The sequence below is a fragment of the Rattus norvegicus genome, chromosome 19, assembly GCF_036323735.1.
Source record: "Rattus norvegicus strain BN/NHsdMcwi chromosome 19, GRCr8, whole genome shotgun sequence".
Classification (NCBI taxonomy): domain Eukaryota; kingdom Metazoa; phylum Chordata; class Mammalia; order Rodentia; family Muridae; genus Rattus; species Rattus norvegicus.
In genome coordinates, this window is record NC_086037.1 from 45,150,915 (window position 1) to 45,176,219 (window position 25,305).

The window sequence follows — 25,305 nt, forward strand, 5'->3', positions numbered from 1 at the left end:
GTACTGTTTCTGACCTTAGAGTGTGATAACGGGTCCATAACTATGAAATCCACTTTCTTACCATGTTCCCCACCATCATGAAGCTGCTAGCTTGATGGAAAAGTGCCAATGAGGTGACAGCAGCCCAGGGCCTGAGGCAGGTTCTCCAGAGGCACCACATGCATCTAATATAGTTTCTCCCATAGCCAAGAACCACTAGTCAAGAAATCAAGGGGTGCAAAAGGGATAGTTCCACTCACTATCCCCATATTAACCGACCCACTAGGGAACTGTTTGCTTCCTGTTCTCATCACCTTAAGTTCTGATGGACAAAAAATTTTGCTTCCAGAGAGGTTTAGCACTCTTACCAGGAGAAACAACAAACTTCCATTGAACTGGAAGCTCAGACTTCCTTTGGCTACTTTGGGCTTCTAAAACCATTAAACCAACAGGCTAAAATAGGAATAACCAATTTTAGGAGTGGTGGTTTGTACAGATTACCACAGGGAAACTGGATTGCTTCTCCACCATGCAGATAAAGATTATGTCTGGAGTGCAGATCCTTTAGGCCATCTCTTGGTGCAATTATGTCCTGTGATTAAAGTTAGCCTAATCCAAGCAGTATGACAAAGGACACAAACACATCAGGAGCGAGGACCGGATGAGGTGCTGCTGGAAGGTAGAGGAAATACAGAAAGGGTAAGAGAGAAAAGGAGGTAGAAATATCAGCTGAGGCCCCACGACCAGATGCAGAAACAAGGATTATGCCTGACATGAATAGTTTCTGTGATATTTTGTGTTTGTACAGGTGTTACGTTTTCTTTCCTTGATTTCTTTATTACATGTCATTAAGAGATGACAGGGGTTTTAGGTTTGAGACAGAATACTATCCCAAGGCATATTGCCATTTATTCTAAATTTATAATTCACTTGGTTCTGAGTGATAACTACAATGATGACCTGTTTGAATGTTTAATGCACTTGACACTGTACATAAAATACTTACATCCTGTTAATGCAATTATGACCTGATAACTGATTTCAGTTGGAAATTAAACATGACTAAGGTGATATGATTGTGTATCAACTTGAAAAGGGGTAGGTTTTTTGAATATTCTTGGTTGTCAATTAGACAATACATTAAATTAACTAAAACCGAATGGCTAGGCACACCTATGAGGGATTTTTCTTAATAAAATCTTGTGGTTTGGTTGGTTAGGCTTTACAACACAGGGTTTCTGTGTAGTCCTGTCTGATTTAGAACTCTGATTTAGAACTAGCTCTGTAGACAAGGCTGGCATGGGAGCTCGAAAGGCTGGGACTAAAGGCATGTGCCAGAACGACCCAGTCTTAAATCTTACAAAGTGCAAAGACCTACTTGTAGCCTAGATCTTTGAGACAGAAGGATCAGAAGGATACACCTTTAATCCAGATCTTTTGATGTGGGAAGACTAAGATGGGCCACACCTTCTGCTATCAGCCTATTATAAAGGCTGCGAGAGGAAGTGAGCTTGTTCTTTGCCTTTTTGCTGTCACTCTCACTGGAAAATCCTTTTTTTTTTTTTTTTTTAAAAAAAAACTGGTATTAAAGCCTACTTCTCTGGGATTCCTGGGTATGCTAAAGACCAGCTGAGAGACCCAACCTCATGAGAGACTGAACAACCAGAGCCTTGGACCTTCTGTTGGTAAATAGCCATTGTTGGATTTGATTGCCTATAGCCTATAAGCCACTCTTGACTTACTGATAGGCAGGCAGGCAGGCAGGCAGGCAGGCAGGCAGGCCAGCCGGCCTGACTGACTGACTCAAAGTTAAACCCCATCTCTGGTGCTTTCTCCAGAGGAGTGGTATCACTAAAGAAGATAGAAAGAAGACCACATAAATGTATCATACCCAGCACTATCACTGCTCCTTTTTTCCAAAACAACTGAAAAATTGATGTGTTACATATACACAGACAGGATGAACTCTATCAGGCTCATGACAATGAGGTAATTATATAAAATGCTAAACACTGACTACACTGTTAAAATACTTTTTTGAAAGATTTTAATGTCTTATACCTAAATGTATATGAGCCACATTCATGCTCAGAGCCCACGAAGTCAGAAGAGGGCACAAGACTCCCTGGAGCAGAATTTATAGATGGTTATAAACTACCACATGGACAATGGGAATCAGTCTGGGTCTTCTGCAAAAGCAGCAATTGACTGCTGAGCCATCTTGGGCCCACATCAGCAGTTCCGCTATTAACTATTAATACAAACTGGAAAAAGCATACTAATCAGTGATTAACTTCAATTGCCAATCAATTCCTACACATTGACAACCAAACTTTTCACCTACCTTGGTACATGCCACCAAGTGTTTAATTAATAGAAGAGTCCAATAAGCTGGACAGTTGTCTGTCACAGTATTGTGCACATTAAACAAATGAGCGCTCTACCAATTCCTAAAAGGCTAGGTTCACATTCAACTCTAACAGGTTATCTAGCAGTCTGTATTTTATTTTTAAATGTTTAAGACTCTTCCTTGGGCTGGAGAGATGGCTCAGCCGTTAAAGGCTAGGCTCACAACCAAATATATAAGACTCTTCCTTATACAGTATAGAAAAAGTGCTTCATTACATGAAAAGATGATCATTTTCCACAGGAATGATTTTTAGGGTAATGTCCAAAGTAAACTCTACATTGAATAAGCTACCAAGTACAAAAGGAAAGAGGAGCCAGGTGTCAGCGTCCAAACAAAACCTTCAAGTGCAGCTAATGACAAGTAGCTGACATGTTGTAAGACTTCCATCTAAAGAGAAAGAACCTACCATGACCCAAACGTCACAGCACAGCAGAAAATTATCTTACACTTAAATAAGACTTAAACCTGAGAGTCACAAATTAACATCCTTGTTAGTTTTGTCTGCATGACACAAACTAGAATCATCAGGAAAGAGACTATCGATTGAGAAAATGCTTCCATAAGACTGGCGCCTATGGATGAATCTATCAAGCATTTTCTTGATCAAGTGATCATTCGGGAGGGCTCAGGGCCCAGTCTAAGGTGGCTGGTGTCACCCCTGGGCAGGTGATCCTGGGTCTATAGCAAAGCAGGCAAAGCAAGCCATGAGGAGCAAGGCAGTATGCAGCAGCCTTCATGGTCTCTCCCTCAGTTCCTACCTTCTGGTTCCTGCCCTGATCTGAGTTTCTGTCCTGACTTCTCTCAAGGATGGACAGTGGAAGTATGGGCTGAAATGAGTTCTTTCTTCTCCAAAGTTATAATGTTTTATCACAATAGTAGAAGTGCTAAGACAATTAGCATGAGACCATTGATGAGGAATTTAAACTTCCTGACTATATGGTTAGGAATTGTTAGTCACATTTACTTCCTGATATACTCTTCTAATTAGATAACCCTGAAAATGTTGTGATGATTTTGTACATTTCTACACATTTCACTTTTTCCACTGAACTTTATAGATTTGTTTTGTGTGTATGAGTTTTGCTTACATGTATTTCTAGGCACCACATGCAAGCCTGATGCCTGAGGAAGTTAGGTGGTGAGGCTCTGGAAATCAAACACAGGGCCTTTGCAAGAACAGCAAGTGTTCTATTTCACTGAGTAAGCACTCAAGCCAGTTTTATTTTTTTAATTCATTGCACTTTTTTTGTGCTTGTGCTCAGAGGACAAGTCAATTCTCTCCTTCCAACATGTGGGTCTTAATCTCCGCGAGTTCGAGGCCAGCTCAGAGTTCTTCAGAGCTAGTTCCAGGACAGCTATGGCTATACAGAAACCCTGTCTTGAACCCTACCCTATCCCCACCCAAAAAAGTGTTAATACAAGTAAAAAAAGATATCGCTCGGAAAATACACACAAGATTACAGAGGGCTGGACAATCCTTTAGATATTTTTTGGGCTTGAAAGCTTAGAAGGGTCTTACCCAGGCTGGCCTGTCTGTTAAGAGCTGGGGTTACTTCAACAGTATAAACTACCTTCTTATCCTATATTTTCTAAATGAAACAAAAAGTAACATTAGCATCTTCTTAGCATCCATGAACCCTGCATCTAATCCCTAGGACTTCAGTAATAAGGGATTGGAATAATTAACACACTATGGATTGAACTCTCAGAAGAATGTGCTCAGGTACATAACTCCCAGAATGTGTGTATGTTTATTTACATCTGTTACGATGTATCCAAATAGATGAGACCAACAGGAATGAGGTAGGAACCCAACACAATCCAGCTGGTGGCTTTGAAAAATTGCACAAAGACACATATGGAAAACAAAATGAGTCACCTTTTAGTAAGGAACTCCAAACACAAAGGCAAAGCCAGGATGGAGCCAAGGAACAGATCTCACAGAAAGCCTTACAACAATGGGCACGACAATAAATCCCTCTGAACCATGTCTACCCTCTAGAACTGTCAGGGAATAAATTTCTATTATGTTAAGATGACTAATTTCTGGTATGCTATTGTAACAACTCTAAAAACTAACATAGCATGGCTAAATCAGCTTGAAGAGCCTCCCAACTGTCTTGAATTTACCTCTAATGGCAAGATAAAGAAAGATATTTTCAAAAAAGGAGAATGTTCAAAAGCAAGAGAAAAGAATCTAAAGACAAGAACTTAGCCAACACAAAAGATCCTGGGGCACTTGGATGGGGAGGTACTAGTCCAGTAATTTAGTTGCCCAGGGGTCATGGCTAGAACTGACTAGACAGAACCCTCTACTTAATACTCCTCCTCTCAAGCCAGACATAGTGGCACATGCCAATATCTTACAACCCCAGCACTCAGAAAGCAGAGGCAGGAGGACTGCCAGCCTGGGCTACAAAGTATGTTCAAGACCTGTCAAGACTACAAAAGAGACATCACCCAAAAAAGTTCATCCTCTCAAAACCTACCAAAGGCTATATACTCTATCAGAAGAGCAGATTGGGGGTGGGGTGGGGTGGGGGAAATGATAGGTAACACAGAGATGGCCCTAGCATTCATCTACCTGAGTATTTAGAATGCTTATGATTATCCATTTGTGATCATCTATAGCAATGCCACCTACTACTAAGCAGAGCTAAACTGAATATCAAGGATGTTACCACCATCAAAACTTTCAGAACATAAGTCAAAACTAAGAGTTCAGACAGCTTTTTTGTTGCCAGTCCCAAAAAATATTTACTAGAATACAAAGAAAGTCTCAAAAATGACCTTTATCACTAAGAAATCTAGTATTACAGTAAAATATTAGAAATTTATCAAGAGATGGGTGAACTGAGAAACAGTTTAACAAAAATAGTACTAAAGATTGTTTGCTGCTCACACATAATCTTGGTTACTAACATTCCTAGCATGTACTGCTTTAACATGTAACATTTTTCGCATACTACTGATGGTCAAATTAATGAGCTGCATAAAAAGATAAATCTCCAGTGACCCTTGAATGGCCATCATGGCTAACATGTCTCTCTCTGTCCTTTCCTTGGTTTTGGTAGCTTTTCTTATTGTTATGCTTGCCTGTATTAGTTGGGCTAGCCATTCAAGCAGTACATTCAGTCATGGCCTCTACTACAACCACAATTTTTTCTTTCGTAATAAAGAAGGGAGCTATGCAGACACCACAGGTCCTTGTGATCCCACAGAAGCACTAAGGGTATGAGGAAGGTCAGCACACAGAACTGTCCTTCAAAGGGAGGGGTGTGCAATTTGTTATCCACTCAGAAAGACCAAACAGCGTCAATAAACAGTCTGGTGACCTTTGTGCTGTCTGTGTGGCTGAGACCAAATGAGATCCTCCCCAAAAACCTTACCTGAGCTTCTCAATATACAGAACCCATCTCTATGAACAAGGTCACAAGGGCTTTACAAAGCATTGATTTAGTGGCTTCTTTATGTATCAGCAGGAAAATGTTTAACAATTACTTAAATATATCTAGAATAAGTCACTTGGGGTCAGACTCTCAAAGTTTGAAACAATACCAGCTACCGAGTCATATTTAACCAAACTACTACCTTCTTGCCTCCTGCAGATTATTATTCTGCTCTCCATAATGGTTAAAATACCCTGACAGAACTACCATAAAGTGTGCCATCACCTGGAACAAAATATTCAGAAATAAAGACTTATTCCTCTATAGTATTAGTCTGTACTGTTGGAAAACTCTGTCAACACTTCTTTTCAACACTACATTATAAACAAGATGACCAAGAACCTGTAACCAAGAAAGGAATGTAATGGAGGAGGAACACACAGCAATGTAGCTCACGACTTCTGTATCTCTTCAATTCAGGAAGGTTACCTTGTGATCTGTGATGGCACCCGACTTAGATTCTTATGCTCACTGGAGGATTTCTGAGACTGGGGCCCCGTAGAATGACTGGAGAGCGCGTGCTGCCTTACACCCGCTGGAGGATGCTGCAGGCGAGGAGGTAGTGCAGACGGGGCTTTGATTGGCTTGTTTAGATTCTTTGGCCCTCTGTAATCCGTATCTGTGGAAAAAGAAAAAGACCTCACAGTTTCCCTGACATAAACAACTCCAAAAACTACCATCATAACCCTAAAGAAAGCTTTGATGTGAACTTACCTGAATGGAAATTTTGCCCAGAATTAGGTTTTTTCATCTTCTTTCCGGACACCGTGTTCCAGCTTTCTGGGGGAGGTGGCTTGAGGTTCTTCGGTGTTTGCCTTCAAAAGAAACAAAAATGTGTGTTAATAATTTCACACGATCTCCATAAGAACTAAAATACAAATGGAGAGGCAGACGGTTCAACAGTTAAGAGCACTGGCTACTCCTCTAAGGGACCTGATCTAATTCTCAGCACCACACAGTGGCTCACAACCACCTTAACTCCAGTGCCAGAGGATCTAATGTTCTGGCCTCCTCAGGCATGATACACGCATGCACTGTAACATGCAGCCAAAACACTCATACACACCAAGTAAGCGAATCTAAAAGGATCACTTTAAAAGAACATTAAAACTAATACCTTACATAGACACTCTGCTGTCAACTTACACAACATTTGCCAATTTAAACCAGGCATGCTAACATACACTTCTTATCTCTTGAGTTCAGAGGCCAGCCTGATCTATAGAGAAATTTTGTCTCAAAACACACACACACACACACACACACACACACACACACACACACACACACGAGAAACAGAGAGAGAGAGAGAGAGAGAGAGACAGAGACAGAGAGATGGGGGGAGTGGGCAAAAAGAAGTGCTAATTTTAATTCATTTTTCCCGAGACATACCCTTGGCCAGCCTAAAAGTCGCTATGTATAACAGACTAGATCCTCCTGCCCCTGTATCCCAAGTACTAGGACTAAAGACACATATCACCACACCTTACATTAAAAATAAGTCAGAAAAACTAGATATAGATGTCATTCAATGAAGACTTCCTTATTAACATGGCCAAGGCACTGGGTTCAATCCCCAGCACCGTTAAAAAAAACAACAAATTTTAAATAAAACATTAGAACTGAAGTGTAACCAGCATTTAGCGATCCAAACATCTCTCAAATTTTATAACTTTAAAAATAGAATAAGGGGTTGGGGGTTTAGCTCAGTGGTAGAGCGCTTGCCTAGCAAGCACAAGGCCCTGGGTTTGGTCCCCAGCTCCGAAAAAAAAGAGGAAAAAAAAAAAGAATAAGAAAATTAAATAAAAATTAAGCAAAAAACTAAGTAAATAATGAACAATTGCTCTTCTGCTATCCTCCTAATGGCACCATAGTTAAGGCAACTAGATAGAGCCTTATAGTGTTAAGAGACACTTGAGGGGCTGGGGATTTAGCTCAGTGGTAGAGCGCTTACCTAGGAAGCGCAAGGCCCTGGGTTCGGTCCCCAGCTCCGAAAAAAAGAACCAAAAAAAAAAAAAAGAGACACTTGAAAACATCACAGGATAGGATAGGATCATACAGTATAGTATAATAGCCAGACTTGACATAAAACATTTAATTTTTTTTCTATTAAAGGACATGGTGAAAGCCAGGCAGAGTGGCACATGAAATGCTGCTTCAAAACAACATGACAAAAAAAAAAAGTTGATTAAAATTAAGGGCCAGGTGTGGTGGCACATGCCTGTAATCCCAGCACCCTGGAGGGAGAGGTAAAAGGATCTGAGTCTGAGACCAGCCTGGACTATATAGTGAGTTCCAGGACAGTAGGGCTACCAAGAGAAACCCTGTATCAAAAACAAGAAAATTTAAAATAAAAAATAAAACAAACAAATAATATAAAATATAGAGAAGAAATTATTTGTTGCTAAAAATGGGTGTTGGTTATATTGGAACTCACCGCACTACACATCTTACAGTCACATACATTTAAATTTATTTTCTTAGTAAAGGTCAAGGTGTGATTTACTACATTTTCCTCTAGTGAATTTCCTCCAGTAACTCAAACAAAAGCTGCATTAAAATGGCACAGCAATAAGTCAGTAATATTTTCTAAACTACACGACAGTACTGACATTTTTTTTAAAGGTCTCACTATGTAGCCTAGTTCGTCTGGAACTCATTCTGTAGACCAGGTTGGCCTCAGAAATCTATCTGACTCTGCCTCCTACATGCTGCTGTCTGAGGCGTCCACCATCACACCAGACACTGACAGGTTACTGATTGCAGGTAACTCAGCACTAAGAAAACAAAGAATTACAGTGCCTGTTCTCCCAAATCCCCATTTAATAATCGCATCAATTCCGAAGTGCTCCTGGGAAGAATATATTTTAAACTGTAGGCATTAAAACTAACATTTTGTAAAATATACCAGAGCAAGCAAAACATTTGATTTAAATTCAAAATATTTTTATTTGTCTAGGAGAGAGAGAGTGTGTGTGTGTTACAAGTGCTGCCTGTGATATGCTTATGTGTATGTGCTCCTACCAAGAATTTTCAGTTCCATTCTCTCAATGAACCTGAAACTCTTTTTACATAGGGTAGGTGAGCACCTGGGATCCACCTACTTCTGATCGCCAACACCAGTGTGACCAGACACACAGCCTTGCCTGTTTTTATGTAGATGTTAAAATTCTGGTCCTGTACTTTTGTCATAGGGGAGGGAGAGACTGAGATGGGGGTCTATGTACCCCTGGCTGTCCTAGACTTCTATGTAGACCATGAACAAGTCAAGTGCCCTCTTGGAATACAATGCCCAGCAGGTGACAATGGCTCACCCTTAATTCCAGCACTCAGGAGGCAGAGTCAGGTGATCTCTTTGAGTTGGAGACCAGCCTAGTCTACAAATAGAATACCAGGACAGTCAGAGCTACACAAAGAAACCTGTTCTCAAAAAAAAACAAAAACAAAAGCAAAATAGATGGATGGATCTATCAGTTCCTTTGCAAGGCAATTCCACAACCCCTCATGATTTTTCTAACGTCTAACCAATTAAACTTTTATATACAGGATGTCTTTTATTGAATTTCTTAATACATAGGCATTTAGAAGTATTCACATTTGTAAGAGGTTAAATCTAAGAGGTAACAAACACCTTAACTAAAAGAATACATACTTTTTCCCCAGTTCTTCAGACAAAACCGGTCCATTCTCAGAGTGAACCCCATGAATGTCTGCATTAGATAACTTCCCATTATGATCCAATCTAACCTGCTGAACACCAGAGAGAGACATCAGACACCTGGTTAATGTAAACATTTATCAGAAAAAAAAACAAAAAATGAGTACAAGAGCTTCAATAGAATCTGTATCCCTAAGGCACCATACCTCTCTACCTAAAAGACTGTTTCTTTTGTCAAATTTACTGTTATAAATATGTCAAGAAGCAGGAGCAGAACCCACCGAACTGTAAGGAACACATACACCAGCGGCTGTCAACCCCTCCTGGCCTCCAAGCCTGGCTTGTCTACTGCTAGCAACAACCTTGGACAATTCACTTACCTTGTTTGCTCACACACAAATTGGAGCTAACACAGAAAATAATGTAAGAGGAAGTTACTGGAGATGCAATGGAGATATACATCATACAGGGGACAGCAGTCCACAGAGCAGCCACTTTACAGATGAGTGAACTATTATTACTATCATCTTTGTTTTTATACTAAAAAGGTGTAATGTAACTTTTGCTCCTTAAAAAGGGATGCTTCTGCTGTTTCTTACCAACCCCATTAATAATAATAGCTAACTGAATAGTGTGGACATGGATGTCTTGAAGTTTCTTCTAGGCAAACCGCACACAATAACCCTGTGCACTGGCCAATGGCTGCCAACAGGTAAGATAGCACAGTAAACACAGCTCTGCTCTACACAGACTCCCTTTTTCCAAGCGTTAGCAGAGTCCTGAGCAGAAATTTCATTCCTCATTAACCACTTTCAAAAAAGATTTTTAAAGGGTAATGTCTTAAATGTTTCTTCTGCCACCTGTGGAGTAGCAGATGCCAGAAGAGGGCACCAAATCCCTGGGAGCTGGAACACAGTTGTAAGCTTCCTGACATGAGTGCTAGGAACCAACTCAAGATTCCCTGAAAGAGCAAAAGGATTCTGCTGAGTATCTTGCCAGCCATTTTCTGTTTTGCTGTTTTTGAGACAGTGTCTCACTGTATAGTCCTGGAACTATGTAGACCAGACTGGCCATGAACTCACAAAAACCCACTTGCCTATCTCCCCAAGTGCTGAGATTAAAGGTATACACCACCATATCCAGCCTCACTGGCCTTTTTTTATACAGCTATTCCTACCAAAAACTATAAAGTATATCCTACATACTTGAGTAAACAAGTCATCTGTGTATCATTCCAGTTGCTTAAGATTTCAAGTAAACTATATTCAAATAAAAGGGACAAAGGCCCAGAATTCAGGAGGCAGAGGCAGGCGGATCTGTCTAACTTCCCGGCCAGTCTGGTCTATATAATTCCAGCCAGCCAGGACTAAAAAGTGAGACACTGTCTCAAAAACAAGTAACATCAAAACTGTGGCTTTACAAATGTATGAATTTCAACATTAAGATTATTCTACATTTTACTTGTATGTATTTAGAGTAAAATATATTTATAATGTATTTAGGATAAATGAATTCTGAAATCCAAGTTATAACTACAGTCAAACTTTAGTTAGCTATTCCTTTGGAGAGTATCAGAAAGTAAGAGTCAATTCAAGTCACACTCTCATTTGGTAGATATCACTTACATGGCATCTCTCTCCTCCTTCATATTGTAAGCCAGCAGCAATGGAATAATCACGTTTTTGTTGAGCTGTTAGTTTAAAAACAGTTCATTAAAACATATTGTGAATTTCATTATTAAAGTGCTACAAGGCAATTTTACAGAAGACTTAGTTTAACTCACCTTGCTTAGACTTCAACCAAATTTCATACTCCACATTTCTATAGACTGCTGGGCTGAGGGACTTAAGAACCTTTCTGGACAAAGGAAGGTCAGCTGAGTTCCCATGGTTCTTAGGGTTCTAAATAAACAATGTCAGAAGTCCAATTAACACAAAAATGCTTTTAAAACAGTTTCAAATATGCATAAAAGCAAAACAAAAAAAAACTTAAAAATAAAGCAGGAAGTGGCAAATCAACTTCATACCAGCAAAGCAACCCTTACTATTAGAAATGACGATCCCAAAAAAAAAAAAAAAAAAAAAAAAATCATAGTTTCTTTACATATAAAAGTTAAAAGTATTAAATTAAAAATACCTCACTGCCTGAGGACTTAAATCCATTCACATCAGTAGCAGCAGTGCTTTTACTCCTATAAAGGAACAGAACCATAATTAGAAAATGAAAATTTGCATGTTTTAAACTTAACTACAATTACATGCCAAAAACATGAGGCTGCAATAAACTCAAGTTTTACAATGTTACATATACATATCAGACTTAATACTAGTAATTCTTACTGACTTAGTAAACAAAAAACAGAAATGGTGGTGGCAGGTTGCAGTATTTGAATGGATGAAGTAACAATTTACAAAAGACTCAACCTAAAATTTAATAAGTATTACAAAGCTTTTAAAAAAAACTGGTACAATCAAATTATAACATTTACAATAAAAAAGCCAAATACCCCAATTGTAAAAATGTCAAGTCATAACCAACCTTTTTGTAAAAAACACTTCCTAATCTTCAGTACAATCAGTCAAAAGCCATCACCACCCACTTTTCAATCATCGATGCTACAAATACGGTGCCTGCTATGTGCTGCACACTGCGTATTAGTAGGCTGCTCGGGTCTAAGCAGTGAGACAAAACTGCCGTAGAATCTAGTGAGGTAAAGGCAAACTAGCTGGGTAACCAACTCAGTAAGAACAAAGTCCTATGAAAAGAAGAGGGAGCAGGCACAGCAGCATAAAGCGGTGGGAAGGCCTCGCTGAGGTGCCTCTGAATAAGAGAAAGGTAACAAGACAGTACCTCAGATCCAGTATTCCAAGCAAAGTTAGAACAAGAAGACCATATGGTGGCCAAAAGGCTGATGAGACTCAAGATGAATGAAGTTCTACTTAGCTCCTAGAGGATTTATCCTACAATTCCTCTTTAAGAAATCCACCTCTATGTTTCAAACTAACCTCCAAATATACACTAAAGAGAGCAAGAACTTGGAGTCTAGACTGAGAAAAAAAAAAAAAACACTCATCATTCCAAGTATACTTCAAAACCCACCAATATGAATGTGAAGATAATCCAAGAACATAGTACACATCTTCCCTCCTAATCACTACACTAACCTGATCTACCCTTGACAAAGTCATATACAGTGTTTGTCCTCTGTTAAAACTGTGATGTGACAAATAAAAAAGGGCTTATTTTCTTTTTTCACCCCCTTCCTTCTAATACAGAAGACTCAGATTCTGGACCTCCCATATGCTAAGCAAGTACTCAATCTTTGGGCTACATAAATCCAGCTAACGCATTTTATTATGGTAAAAAGGTAAGCTACATTTCAAAGGCAGTGTGAAAGGGAAAGCAAGCACACAGGTCCTACTCCTCTTCCCAGGTGAGATTCTCCAGCTTACCAGTCCTGTGTCCAGGGTCATACCCTGGATTTGTTTCTATAACATGACAAACGTCTACAGCACTCAAAAGACCAGTTTAAAGGCCCTCCCACTCTAAAGTGTGGGTAGCAAGTTAAAATAAGTTGGCCCCCTCACATCTGGCTCAGGTTATGTGTCTGTAACAAAGAGAGGCAATTTCTATTTGTGCATAATTAATCAACATATGTTATAACAAAATTCACAACATCAAACACTGTTCAAGCATAAATAATATCTTCAGCCCAAATCAGAAGATTTTAATTCAACAAATTCCTAGAAAGCAAGCATGATAAAATGCACCTATAACTGTAAACATTTGGGAGGGGAAGACAATCAGATAACCAGGAGAGAAAGTCATTCTTAGCTACAGTGAAACCCAGGAATATCTAAGATCCTGCCTCAGAAAAAAAAAGGGAGGGAAGGGGGAGCACAGAAATGGTCCAGGAGTTTAAGATCCCATACTGCTCTTGCAGAAAATCCAAGCTCAGTTCCCAGAACCTACTTAGGAGGCTGACAACAACCCCTAACTCTAGCAGCAAGGAACATCCTATCTGGGCCTCAAACTGTCTACCCTCATTCACAAATAAATTCATAATTTAAATATTTCTCTCAAAAAACCCTAAAAAAAAAAAAAAAACAAGCATGGATCTACTAGAGGGTGCAGCCCAGTAGTACGGTGCTTTGCCTAGCATGCATACAACTCTGAATTTGCTCTCCACCGTAGAAAACAGGAGGAGAGGTCCTGCACTTCAACAGTCACACATACACTTAAAACAATTCCTCCTAAGAACTAAAACCCAAGCAGAGCCATGTTCTCATATGAGAATATACTTTCAACTTCAACAGGAATGTAACAGAGGATGCTCATCAACACTAAACTTAATGTTGATAACTAATGTCATATACAAGCTTAACGTCAAAAATGAATGCGTAGTATAGAACGGAATGCATTTACTGGCGTGCTCTCAGGTACGTATCGTACTGTCTCTGTTGTCTACTGGGAAATACTGAAGTCCCTCAGTCCATGCTACAGAGGTGCAGGGGCTTCCTTCGAGAATTTCAATATGTCCCTAATCGATCTAGTTATCAAAAATCCAGACTAAAAACATGCTTGGGTGTCCAAAAGTATGCGTGCATATCCAGGGCTAAAAATCTTATCTGCCTAAACTACCTTAGTGACGCTAAAAGGTACATTACCTCACACAACCCCACGGTGAAGCACCCCTTATTCTAAGAGAGGGGGCAGAAGCAAAGGAAGGAAACTATAAAAAGGTCACAAAGATAAAAACAAATGTTCTTCATCACTGGCTAAGTAAACAAGTTAACTTTACATTTTTACAATGTACACACAGATCGAATCTATTCCACATGCTTATCAATTACACATATAAATGCTCAGAAACAACTCTGAAAGACAAAGCCATTATGGAAACTAAGTCAAATTCATGGCAGCAATAGAGAACCTCACCTCTCCTGCAGCCGCATATCAATGCTTGATGGATACACACCTTAACACATGAAAATGTTTCCTTGGGTGACACTAGAAAGATACTGTAGGACTAAAATGCATTCTTACTTGCAACTGTCATCCTCAGAATCTGATATTTCACTGTTGCTTTCATCAGCCACTTCAGAAGTTTCTAGTCCCATCATGATTTTACTGACGTCAGTTTTAAATACCTTCTCATACAGCAATTCATAAAGGAGAGCTGTAATTAAAGAGGCACAGTATGAAACGTTACAGGCATGTTTTGGAAACAGGAGAGATGTGACAGCAGCGCTCAGACTTCTGAAATGTTTAGTAGGTATACACAAACCCTTACAGCCAACAGCACCATTTAATCTGAAAGATACCTAGAAAGGAACAAGAGCCTTTGTCCGTGGAACATATAGTTCAACAAATCACTTAAGATTACTTCGTTTTTAAAATACAATGAAAGAGTATCAAATCTATGAAGCAACCATGTCAGGAAAAGTGAAAAGGCACTAATTAATTTTACAAACATTAAACTTTGCTGTGCTCTCACATTTAATCTCAGTACATGAAGTACTACTATTTTTAGTCTACCAGCTTTGTTGGTCACACAAGAGGGCTAACCCAAAGGTTTTGGGTAGAAAAAAAAAAATTAAGCATTATTAAGTTTGCAGAAAAGAGAACTGCAGAACATCAGAGTATACTAGCTGACAAGGCAGAAGACTTGGATTTCTCACCTTAGTTCTCCCAGTAACTAGAACACAGATCAGTACTCACCAACTTTCTATAAATCACATGTATGTTCACCATAATCCAACTTCATGCTTTAACTTTACATAATGAGCCAAAAAGAGACTTAGAATATATACTCTTAGGGGCTTAAAGATGGCTCCACTGGTAAGTGCTTGGTGTGTAAACATTAAGGGTCTGAATCCCCAGTACTCATAGAGAAAAGCCAGGCATGGCACCAAGTGCTTATTTATTATCCTAGCACCTAGGAGGTGGAGACAGAAGGAGCTTTAGCAGTTGCTAGCCAGACAGTCTAGCTTTAAAAAGTGACCTCTAGCCAGGTTCAGTGAGCAATCCTCTCAAATATAAGCTTGGAGAGCTACCGAGGACATCCAATGTTGACCCCAAGATATACCACTTACTGTCTACCTCCAACATTTATACACACGCACACGTAACACAGAAAGGGGGAAGAAAAACAAAAATGAAGGCTGACCTCTGGCTTCCGTATGCATGTATATACCCACACATACAAACCTAATATGCACTCAGACAAAATACACTCTCAGTCATCTCTGAAGAAAAGAATATTTAGATTTGCTCAATTAAAAATGACTTCTGGCTGGAGAGATGGCTCACAAGAGCACCGACTGCTCTTCCAGAGGTCCTGAGTTCAATTCCCAGCAGCCACATGGTGGCTCACAACCATCTGTACTGGGATTGATGCCTTCTTCTGCTGTGTCTGAAGACATCGACAGAATACTCGAATGAATGAATGAATGCATGCATGAATGCTAAAAGCCAGGCAGTAGTGGCACACATTTTTTGTCCCAGCACTCAGGAGGCAGAGGAAAGTGGATCTCTGAGTTAGAGGCCAGTTTGGTCTACAGAGCAAGTTCCAGGATAGCCAGAGCTGTCTTGAAAAACTAAAAGGATTATTAAAAATAAATAAAAAATAGAGACAGGGAAAAATTTTATACTAAAACTCAAAAACAGGTGAACTGTAAAACTCATTACAATAAACTTCCTGAAACTAAGTGCGTTAAGAATTCATGCCCACGGGGTTGGGGATTTAGCTCAGTGGTAGAGCGCTTGGGCAAGTGCAAGGCCCTGGGTTCGGTCCCCAGCACTGAAAAAAAAAAAAATAATTCATGCCCACAATCCTCTCACAGACCATGTATCTTCTCCCAGATGCCGAGGAACAGAGATCATCCCCAGGCACTATGGGGAAGGCAAGCTACAAAGGCTTACCTTTCCCAACGCTGCAATGTCCTGACTTTGACTAGATAGGAAAGGGGTAGACACAGCCCAAGACAGCTCGATATTCCCACCTCAAAAACACAGCTTACACTTTTAAAACATTTACTCCTCTTACTGACCACTTAAGATTAGATTAGATTAAAAAAGTCAAGTGTGGTGGTGCATATCAGTACTTGGGCAGAGGCCAGTGGTTCTGAGTTCAAAGTCAGCCTGGGCATACAGAACGTTCCAGGACAGTCAAGGTTACATAAGTGAAAATGTTCCAAAAAGCAGAAAGGGAAAAAAAGAGAAAAGCAATTACATGTGCAACACTACTACTCATATGAGAAAGGGAGTATACAGCAGGAGGGTCCGTCGCTCTCCTCCTTAACCACATTGTTACTTGTATGGAGGGAGGGGAATTCAGCCAACCAGCAAATATTTGGGAAAGCCTGTAGAAACTAGATTTTACAGTGAGGAACCAAATGTTGCAGACATCTACTGGGCAGAATCTGCTCTGCTACTAAGCACCCTATAATGCATGGGGAAGCTCCCAACAAAAGAATCTGGCCCCAGCTCTCAATAGCGCCAATCAAATACAATCAAATGAAGCATTTTTTCAATCACTTAAATTTTTTAAAGTTAATATTAACAACTTGAAAACAAATATAAATCCTTATAAGGCTGTGAGGCTTAGCCTACATACAATTCCTATATGAAGACAAGAGGTACTTACACTGACACACAGCAGAACTATCTCTGTATGTTATAGGATAGACAATGTCATAATGATTTCCATTCGAAAAGCACAGTAACACCTGAAGGCAGAGTAAGCAACAGTTCAGTCCATCGCATTTAACATTCACAAGGCAAACTGTCTCCAAAGCCTCTGAATTCTCAAATCTTATTTCAGAAATAACACAGCTCCAATGCTGTCAAACTAGCCCACCACAGTATGGTGAAAAGCTGGACAGCCCTGACACAGACAAGTTCTGTTTTGTTACTTTTTGAGATAGTCTCAAGCATCCTAGGCTGGCCTCAAACTCAAGTGTAAACTGGATACGGGCCTTCAAACTCCTGACCCTCCTGTGCCTACCTCTCCAGGGCTGGGGCTACAGGCAAGCCCCCGTCATGCCCATTCTGAAAATGTTTATAGAACCACAGAATCCACGTAGTAAGAAGTCACAGGTGCATCTGTAATCCCGGCATTAAAGGAGGCTGAGACAGGGGGATCACTAGGCAAAAGCCAGTCTATATAAAGAGACCATCTCAAAAACCTAAAACAAACACCAGACATCATGTATAATCGACTACTTGAAGAACAAGAAAGTTGGGATGTTGGAATGGCTCAGTGGTTAAGAGCACTTATTGCCCTTGCAGAGACCCAAGTGTGTCTCCCAACACCCACCTCTGGCAGCTCACAACCACCTGTAACTCCAGCTCCAGATGACACCTGTGGCCTCTGAGCATCTGTACACTCATACACAGAAATATACACATTTAAAAAACCTTCTTTAAAAAATAGTTGACAGCCTGTAAGGAATCATTCCAAGTCAAGTACAGTGAGGCATGCTCACAGCACACAAGACGCTAAGGCTGGAGAATCAAGATTTTGGATTCTGTGGGACTTTGGAAAGACGGGAAGAAGAGGAAAGGAAAAAGGAGAGAAGGGAAAGAATAAAAAGAGGTCAGGAACTAACTTCTATGAGACAGATCAATGGTAAGTTTTTCCCATCTTTCAGTTTTAAGTACTTTCTAAGTACCTTGTATGTGTGATTACTGGACAAAGAAATGAACACTTACTGAATAACCATGTCACAATCCAAACACTGTAGCTGAAAAGGTCAGATCAAGGGCACAGCCCCACTAACACCCCCATCTGCCACGCCCTTCCCCAAACCCCACACCCTTCTCCCCACGCCCCACACTCCCTTCACCCTTTAACGGTAGCATTTCACTCATTTCCTCAGCACATCTCTCAAGTAGCAGTGTCCTTCACCTTGGCCTGCATGATTCCACTGAAGTAAAATTCTCTTACAGTGAATCATTTTCTTTCTTTCTAGGCTTCATAAAACTGCTTCTACTTTATGAGCCCATGATGCAGTGATACCATTGTTACTGAAATTTCCTTTACAGAGGAAAATATGTCTGAGCACAAAGCAGAGCTGATTTGCACTGGTTACTTAATTACTTAATGTCAGGATGAAACTGTAGAAATCTTGGTCATATAGACACAACTTTTTTTTTTTTTTTGAAAGACATGATTACCTAACTTGAAGAAATAATACCGTAACATTCATATAGCACTATTTTAAGAGTCATTTAAAAGTATAGCTTAGAGGGCTGGAGAGATGGCTCAGTGGTTAAGAGCACTGACTGCTCTTCCAGAGGTCCTGAGTTCAAATCCCAGCAACCACATGGTGGCTCACAACCATCTGTAATGGGATCTGATGCCCTCTTCTGGTGTGTCTGAGGACAGCGACAGTGTACTCACATAAAAAAAACATGTAGAAAATGTACAGCTTAGGATCCTGGTCAAGGTAGCAGCTAAGCAGCTCTTCTACTTAAACATTTTTTAATATTTCGAAGTCTTACCTTCTCAGGAAAATTATTTTCAGTTACATGCGAAGGAGAAACATTTGGCTCCTGATATATTACAAAATCTTTCCTGAAAATAAAACTCAGATATTACTTTCAAAAGAGTATATTTCATGAATTGAAATTATTCATTTATCAGTATATGAGGCAATATTCTAGGCACTGTTGAGCAGGAAAAAACAAAAACACAAAATAACTGCACTATAAAATACCAGAATCATGTTTTCTAAAACTTAAAATGTCAAAAGAATGCATATGCAAGCTCTACAACATGAGTAACTACAAAGAGAACTCTAAAAGGAAGCCTTGCTCTCAAAGCGACTGTAGCAATGAGAAGAGAACAGCACTTGAGCTCTGCTCCTGGGGCCATTCACTGTTACTGGCCCCAAGAATAAGCCCCTTCCCTATGAAGCTGATAAACAATAGTTTTTAGGACATGGTCTAACATTTTTTGTTCCTTTTTCAAAAATCCCTCAGGAATTAAAACATTTAAACATTGCTACCTAACCATCAAATCCCAACTGATGCAATTAAATAAACAGACTAAAACCTTAGGGAAGGCCCCTGACAGCTGAGGGATAGAGCACCTTCGAAGCTGTATGTAATAGACCAACTTTCCAGTTATGTGCCTGTACTGTTCCTTGAGGGTTCCACAGTTTACCTGTACATAAGAGAGAGGGCGCTTATCTCCACTTGTCCTACCCATTCCTGTGTTGAAGAAAGAAAAGTCAGCATGTAAGTATCTCACTTTTTACAGCACACATCATACACAGCCTACACGAACAAGATAGGGTTTCACTGTGTGGTTTTGGCTTTCCTGATAATCACTCTGTAGACCATGCTGGCCTTGAACTCATAGATCGGCCTGCCTCTACCTTCTGCTTGCTGCTATTAAAATCATGCACCACCACCATCCAGTCATAAACACCCTCTATGTAAGTATACCACTAGTATGTTATTATTAAGTCACCTAAGAACAGAGTTAGAGAAATGGCTCAACAGATAAGTCATCTTGTTGCTGTTAAAAAGGATCCAAGTTTTGGTTCCCAGGACCCACCAGGCAGCTAACTGTCTAACTCCAGTTTCAGGGGATCTGCCCTCTTCTGGTCTACTAGGGTACTGCATACACATGGTACAAAGCATTCATAATCATAAAATATTTTTTTTAAGTCTCTAGTAGGACAAAGGGAAAAAGATGTTCAAAACACATATATACTACACAAAAAATGACCATATGTAACTCATTATAATCAAATGAAAAATTAACAGAAAACACCTTAGTACAATGACAGGAGTCATCGGTGTAAGTTGAGAACTCGCATATAGCAAGGGCTATCTTCTGACCCAGTACTCAGAAGCTTGGCACCTGAGGCCCAGAATGGGACATGGAAGTCATTTCACCTTCAGGATGAACCAAGGTACAAAAGGTCACCTGAAGCCTTCTAGAAAGCAAACGGCCAGTACATGTAAGAAAAAAAGTGATGTCCCTGCATTTCTCTGACTGAATAGTTCAAAGTCTGGACAATTTACCCTAATGGAATGTTTCGTATGTCCTCTAAAGTATATAAGAAGGTAGCAATGCAACATGTTTATCACAGTGTTAAAAATTTGTCCACTCTTTAAGAACATGCCACATACTCTGCAAAGGAGTAACATCAAAGATCACTCCAGTCCAGAATTAAAACACAGTCAAAATAACATCTTTTTTAATAACTGAGCTATATTCCCTGCACACATACGTGCACAGAGCTGGAAGGGGTGCTGCAGTTTGGGATCATCCATACTTTAAAACCTGATTCCGGGGTTGGGGACTTAGCTCAGTGGTAGAGCGCTTACCTAGGAAGCGCAAGGCCCTGGGTTCGGTCTCCAGCTCCGAAAAAAAGAATAAAAAAAAAAAAAAAAAAACCTGATTCCAGCTGCTAAAGTGTCTCAGGAACACTAGAGCCTCTTTGGGCAAAGCAGAGAGGAGGGGGAAAGGGGGGGAGGAGGGAGGAGGGAGGAGGGAGGAGGAGGTGGCGGCGGCATGCCTTGAGATATACAGCCCAGGCTAACTTCCTGCTCCATCTCTGCTTCCTGGTCCTGAGATGTGAGCAAACATTTGCCACATATTCTCACTACCACAAAGCCAAGACGGACATCACCTCAAACCTTAAACAAACATTAAACAAAGAAACAAGTAGAAAGACAAGTCCTCCTCTCCTCCCTTAGTTGCTTCTTACTAGGAATCTGGTCACAGAAACAAGAAAACTAATGCAAATCTATCCTAAATTCACCAACAGAGACAGGGAATTCAAGACAAAAGCCAAATCATTATGCACTTCTATTTAAAACCTTGTAATATAAGAATGCAGCCCTAGGTTACTTGTGAAAGCAGTAGTCTTAATATCAAGACACTGTGAGTAAGCGATGACAAACCAAACTCCATCCCTTCCAATAAAAACAGCATACACAGGACAGCATTTTCGACAGTGCTGTGACTTCAGGAACAAACCTGTTTCACTAGTACTTTCAAATCAGTTATGGTTTTCAAAACAAAATTGATGAAACATACCGAAACAAGTCTTTGCAGTAGGCCGATCCTAACAACCAGAGCTTCTCATAATACTTCCATGTGACGCCCTCTGCCCTGCACAGGGCATCCCGGTAGGAGACTGTTTACCTCTCCCCGCTTGTGGAACAAGGGCCATACTGAACTCAAAAGTGTAGACTTCCACCTGGACAGTTGGCTCAGGCATTAAGAGCACTTGCTGCTTTTGCGGCAGACCCAGACTTACATGCACACAGTGGCTTACAGAAAACTCAGGATCCTCTTCTAATGTCCACAGACACAAGGTATGCACACAGTACATATATATCCATGAAATTAAAACATCATGAACATAAAACAAGTAATTTTTAAAAAATAGTCTATCAGCCTTATCTGAGAATATTGTGTCTTCTTACAGGTAACCTTCCAAATAAATTCTATTAAACAATGGCTGTCACAAAACATTATCTTCTTTCTAACTAAAAATCAGCCATCAAATGTAAGCTTTTTTTAAAAAAAGAGTTACTTATTTTATTTATATGAGTACACTGTAGTTGTCTTCAGACACACCAGAAGAGGGCATTAGACCCCATTACAGATGGTTGTGAGCCACCATGTAGCTGCTGGGAATTGAACTCAGGACCTCTGAAAGAGCAGTGTTCTTAATCACTGAGCCATCTCTCCAGCCCCATCAAATATAAATTTAGAACTCATTTCTTAAAAGAAAATGAGCCGAGCGGTAGCAGCACACTCCCTAATTCCAGCTCTTGGGAGGCAGAGGCAGGCGGGAAGATCTCTTGAGAGTTTGAGGCCAGAGTGAGTTCTGAGACAGCCAGGGCTACACCTGTCTTGAAAAACCAAAAGGGGGAAAGTGTGTGGGGTTGGGGGGGGGGGGGACAAAAATCCAAAACAAAAATTGCTGGAAAGTCTTCCAAAAACCTACTGCCAATGCAGGACTTACATGTAAAAGAACTTTTAAAACTTATCAACAGCAATTTAAAAAAACAATTTATGAATAAGCATCTTATCAGCCGAGATACATGGACGGCAAATAAATTCTTTAAAAATGTTCATCACTGAGCAAATTACAATCCCAGCAACACCCACTCAAAAACGTAGAGCTGCATGGCTCCTAAGAAAACCAGAACTGTTCAGCCATTCTGGAAAAGCTGGGGAGTTTCTCACTAAGCTAAATATATATTAGCTGATTACCCAAGAATTCCATTCTCCAAGAGAAAATAAAATCCAATTCTAAGAGCCCACAAGTGGGAAACAGCCAAGAATAACTTAACAGATAGTGTGTCCATCTATCCAAAAGACTACTCCCTACAAAATAGAAATAAAAACAATGTGAGTGACTACTAAAAGTATTCCCATTATGCAAGTAAGTCATGTATTATCACAACTTTGTCTTTCCTCTTATAAATCTAAAAAAGCAAAACTTAGAAAGTAGACTGATAATTGCAAGGCCAAATGAAGCACTAAAAAGCATGTGGGAATGAACATCTTCAAGAACAACCGACTGACAACTGTGTAATTTGTGCTGGCCATTTGTGAACAGCCATGGATAAACATTAAATCCATATGGACACTACACGCGAGAGAGGATGTCACGCTGACTTTAACAAAAGTCACAAAAACATTGTTTATTTGTTTGTTTGTTGTTTAAGACAGGGTTTCTCCATGTAGCCCTGGCTGTCATGGAACCCACTCTGTAGACCAGGCTGATCTAGAACTCAAGAAATCTGCTTCCCTTGGCCTCCTGAGTGCTGAGATTAAAGGCAGGTGCCATTGCACAGCTTTAAAGAATATTCTTCGAAAAAAGAGAAAAATAAAAAAAAAAAAAAAAAAAAGACTTTAAATGATTGAGTCTTTATGACAAACACTCCTGACCATGTGGGAATTAAAAGACTTGACCACAAGAGAAGCAGGGTAGAGTGGTGGTCACAGTCTGGGAAGCGGGAAAGGAGAGAATGATTAGTGTGGATAAGGAGTAGCTGCTTCAGGTGCCTAACAGTGAGCACCACTGTGACCGGCTACATTTAACTGTGCATTTCAAAACACTAATGGAGACTACTGTAAACAGTCCTAGCCAAGAAATGACGACTGAGTGACAGCTCCACACCAACAGACCAGATCTGATTACATGCAGATACATCTACAGAAAGGTGCAAACATACCCCTAAACATGGGCAGTTGCTCAGCTTAAATAAAAATGTTTTAGCTATTTTTAAATATAAGAAATGGATGTTTCTGGTCTTACCTACCTCAAATTATTTTCAGACAGGCATCTGTAATCCTAGCACTCTGAGAGTGGGGGGATGAGAAGGTGGGGATGGGGGAGTTGAGGACAGAGACAGACCACTGAGTTCAAAGTCAGTCTGTATTATATACAGTAAGGTCAAGGGCCGCCTGAACTATATTAGTAAGATCCATGCCAAAAGACCAAGGCCAAGGAATACAGCTCTCTGATGCATCTCTTGTCGAATATGCGCAATGGTCCCGGGCCAATCCTCAGGACTACAAAATAGTATTTTTACACAATATATTTTTAATCTACCAATCCAGGCAACAAAAATACTGAGCATTACTTTTGCCTCTAGGTCATATCACTGAACACAACATACAGAATTCTAAGATCAAAGAGATGAATCCAAGTAGAAAGAAAAAAAAAAAAAAAACAGGTGAATAGAGAAAGTGTCATCGTAACATTGAACAGGGTAGCCATAATTCTCACTTCTTACCTCAAAACCCTGAAATGTCTTTCCAATAGAAAACACCCAGACTTCAAGGCCTTACTGACTTACAATTTAGGGTGGGAGCCAGAGAACAAGCTACATTTACAGTGTGCACACCAACTGATTCAAGCAACAGATGACATTGTGAGAAGTACTAACTTTTGGTTCTTTCGAGACTGGGTTTTCTGTGTTGTCAACCGTTCTGCAACTCTGTAAACCAGGCTGACCTTGAACTCAAAGAGATCTGCCTGCCCCTGCCTCTGGAACTCTGGATTAAAGGGAGGTATGCACCTTTCTCTACTGTCCCTTACCTGCACTTGCATCATGCTCACACTTGGACTATTCTCTCACTCGTCTCGCTCAGTTTTTACTGCTTAGAATGCCCTTCTTCCCAAGCACTGCTTATTTAAACCTACTCAGACTTCAAATATGAACTCACTCTCAGAGCCTTGTCTACTGAGCTGTAAATGCACCTGAACTCAACCTTTCTCCCACCCATGTTTCTAACACTTTCCTACCTTTTATCTGAGTCCTGCCTGTTACAGTCTGCCTCCATCTCCAGTGTCTCAAGCACTGGAGCTGATGTTACAGACTCATCAGACAGACATACCAACCAGGGATGCACGCTTCCTCTCCTATTATTCCCTTCCCCATTACCTCACTCCTTATAGCTTTCTCCTTTGCCAATAACACTTTTTAGACTTATTTGTAGTTCATGGGTGGTAGTATTTGCTTACGTGTATTCGTAAGTACCACACATGCGCCACCCACAGAGATTAGAGGAGGATATCAGATCCCCTGAACTGGAACCACCATGTGAGGATTAGGAACCAAATCCAGGTCCTCTGCAAAAGCAACAAGTGCTCCTAACTGCTGAGCCATTTCTCCAGCCCCTGCCCATCTTACTTGTAACTGTATAGGGGAGGATGGGAATTTCTAGAAACATTCTGTGGTGGTTATGCTTAGTAGTCAACTTGACTGGATCTACAATCAGCTAAGACATAATTCTGGGTAGATCCATAAGGGTATTTCTT

At 40.2% G+C, this 25,305-nt stretch overlaps 1 protein-coding gene across 1 annotated transcript in view; it reads right to left on the bottom strand.

The window, feature by feature from the left end:
• Otud4 (OTU deubiquitinase 4) overlaps positions 1–25,305 on the bottom strand; it is a 43,094-nt gene that overhangs the window by 9,872 nt on the left and 7,917 nt on the right. The window contains exons 4-13 of the mRNA NM_001191700.1: positions 19,668–19,714; positions 19,004–19,076; positions 17,145–17,226; positions 14,543–14,675; positions 11,633–11,687; positions 11,280–11,397; positions 11,122–11,186; positions 9,491–9,585; positions 6,553–6,653; positions 6,268–6,457 (exon numbers count right to left, since the gene is read on the bottom strand). Of these exons, the coding sequence (NP_001178629.1) occupies positions 6,268–6,457; positions 6,553–6,653; positions 9,491–9,585; positions 11,122–11,186; positions 11,280–11,397; positions 11,633–11,687; positions 14,543–14,675; positions 17,145–17,226; positions 19,004–19,076; positions 19,668–19,714 (959 nt within the window). The remainder of the gene's footprint in view (positions 1–6,267; positions 6,458–6,552; positions 6,654–9,490; positions 9,586–11,121; positions 11,187–11,279; positions 11,398–11,632; positions 11,688–14,542; positions 14,676–17,144; positions 17,227–19,003; positions 19,077–19,667; positions 19,715–25,305) is intronic.